General features: G+C 50.4%; 1 protein-coding gene across 1 annotated transcript; it reads left to right on the forward strand.

The window, feature by feature from the left end:
* Positions 1 to 362: 362 nt before the first annotated feature.
* On the forward strand, positions 363 to 1,749 carry TBCC (tubulin folding cofactor C). The gene has a single exon (XM_079147779.1). The coding sequence runs from the start codon at positions 457 to 459 to the stop codon at positions 1,495 to 1,497; it is 1,041 nt and encodes a 346-aa protein (XP_079003905.1). The 5' UTR covers positions 363 to 456; the 3' UTR covers positions 1,498 to 1,749.
* Positions 1,750 to 2,439: the final 690 nt, after the last annotated feature.

The raw sequence follows: 2,439 nt of genomic DNA on the forward strand, positions 1-2,439 counted from the left end.
CCTGTCCCCCCACCCACCACAAGCACACATTCCTCCCACCACCCAGTAACGGATCTCCGGCCTGTAAGGGGGTAGTAGGAAGAAGCTGGGGGGAGGGGGAGGCCTGCGAGTTTCTAACCTTGTTCTTATAAACAAACCCACATGTGCAGCTACCGCTGCTGCAACTCACCCCACAATCCCGGATATAAGTCCTGCCCCTTTAAGAGGGAAAAAAGCTTCCCCCGCCCGCCTCCCACCCCACCCATCCACAAGGACCTTTGTCTCCCCACCCCCCTTGTCAGCTGGCCCCGCCCCTCCTGCCCGCCCCTCCAATGCCGAGGAGCCAATAGGCGAAGAAAATAAGGCCGGGGAGCTGACGTAAGCGTACCCGGCCAATCATAGGACGCGTTGGTGGGAGGCCTCACGGAGGGCGCGCCCAGAGGAAGGAAAGCAGGAGAGAGGAAGCTTGAAATCAAAATGGAGAGTGCTAGTTGCTCCGCTGCGGCTGTGGGAAACGGGGATATGGGGTCCCAGCGAGAACTGAGCTTGGTTCCTGAGCGGCTTCAGAAACGCGAGCAAGAGAGGCAGCTGGAGGTGGAAAAGCGGAAGCAAAAACGGCAGAACCAGGAGGTGGAAGAGGAGAAGAGCGACTTTTTCGCCGCCGCCTTCTCTCGAGAACGAGCGGCCGTGGAAGAGCTTCTGGAGGGCGAGGAGTCAGTCGAGCGGCTGGAGGAGGCGGCGTCTCGGCTCCAAGGGCTGCAAAAACTTCTCAACGACTCAGTTTTGTTCCTAGCACCCTACGACTTGAGGCAGGGACAAGAGGCGCTGACGCATCTCCAGGCTGCCCTGGCCGAGCGGCGCCAGGAGCTGCAGCCCAAGAAGCGTTTCACTTTCAAGACCCGAAGGAAGGATGCTGCTTTGACCACCAAGGTAGACACGACTCCCGTCCCTCCTACAGCTGCTGAAGGCATCCTGTCCCCGTCGCTTCCCTTAAAGGAGGAGGAAGCACTTGGTTTCAGCTGGGCCTGTGGCTTCTCCAACCTGGAGTTCCAGGTCCTGGAGAAGAGAGCCGACGAGGTGCACCAGCGCGATATCCTTTTGACCGAACTGAGCAACTGCACTATCAAACTGTATGGCAATCCTAACACCCTGCGGCTTACCAAGGCCCGCAGCTGCAAGGTACTCTGTGGCCCGGTGTCCACCTCTGTGTTCTTGGAGGACTGCAGTGACTGCATACTGGCCGTAGCCTGCCAACAGCTTCGAATACACACTACCAAAAACACCCGCATATTCTTACAAGTGACCAGCAGGGCCATCGTGGAGGATTGCAGCGGCATCCAGTTCGCCCCTTATACCTGGACTTACCCGGGGATCGAAAAGGACTTCCAGGGATCTGGTTTAGATAGGAGCAAAAACAACTGGACCAACGTTGACGATTTCAACTGGCTGGCCCGGGATGTGGCCTCCCCAAACTGGAGTGTTCTTCCTGAAGAGGAGAGAAAGATCCAGTGGGACTAAGCAGTTGCCCTTCACTCCTACCAAATCTTTTCATGTAGGAATAACTCTAGCAAATGGGACCCCAGAGTCCATTCATTATTGTTGTTACATTGTACACGTTTTCAGTATTATAAGGCTTGAGATTGTGATAAGCTCCTGCTTGTGATTTCCATTAAATTCATGATAGATCTAATGAATTTTTGCTATTTTGGTAATGTCTTTAAGCTTTTCTTTGACTATGATAATTTGAAACAATAAAGGGGAAAGTATGAATGTGTTGCTTTTGAATAATTTGTGGTACTTAAAACTGATCGCTGGCATTATAAAGTAGACCTTCGATAAATTATAAGGGAAGTTGATAGGTAGCACTGTAGTAGCAGGCAATTCATATGGAAGTATGATATCAAGCCTGTGCGAAGTAACATTAATAGGTTTTTTGAATTGAAGGTTTGACTTTCAATAGGGTAATCAAAGGACTCCTTGGCTGTCAGCTACACATCAGCTTGGGTTTCTGGAATCCCCTGTTGTGTCCAAAGTTGATGGACCCCCAAATGCTAATGAGTCTTACTGTAAAACCAAAGTAATTACTATATTTTTTATTTTATATTTTTGTGGAGGTTTACTGGGGTTTGAAGCCACTGAGCTATGTCCCTAGTTCTTATTTTCAGACAGGGTCTTACGAAGTTGCTGAGGCTGGCCTTGAACTTGGAATCCTCCTTCAGCCTCCTGGGTCACTGGGATTACAGGTATGTGCTGCTTGGCTTGGCTACCAATCTTTTGTGTACTTATGTCAGAGACACTGATCTAAGCCCCTTATTCATATTAGGTTATTAAGCCCTCAAAATCTTTATTTTTTTTTCCTCCTAGTACTGGGGATTGAACCCAGGGGTGCTCTACCCCTGGGTTACATCCCTAGCTGTTTTTACTTTTCATTTTGAGAGTCTGAGTTGCTGTGGCTGAATC

This window comes from Sciurus vulgaris (assembly GCF_902686455.1).
Source record: "Sciurus vulgaris genome assembly, chromosome: 7".
In the NCBI taxonomy this organism is placed as follows: Eukaryota; Metazoa; Chordata; class Mammalia; order Rodentia; family Sciuridae; genus Sciurus; species Sciurus vulgaris.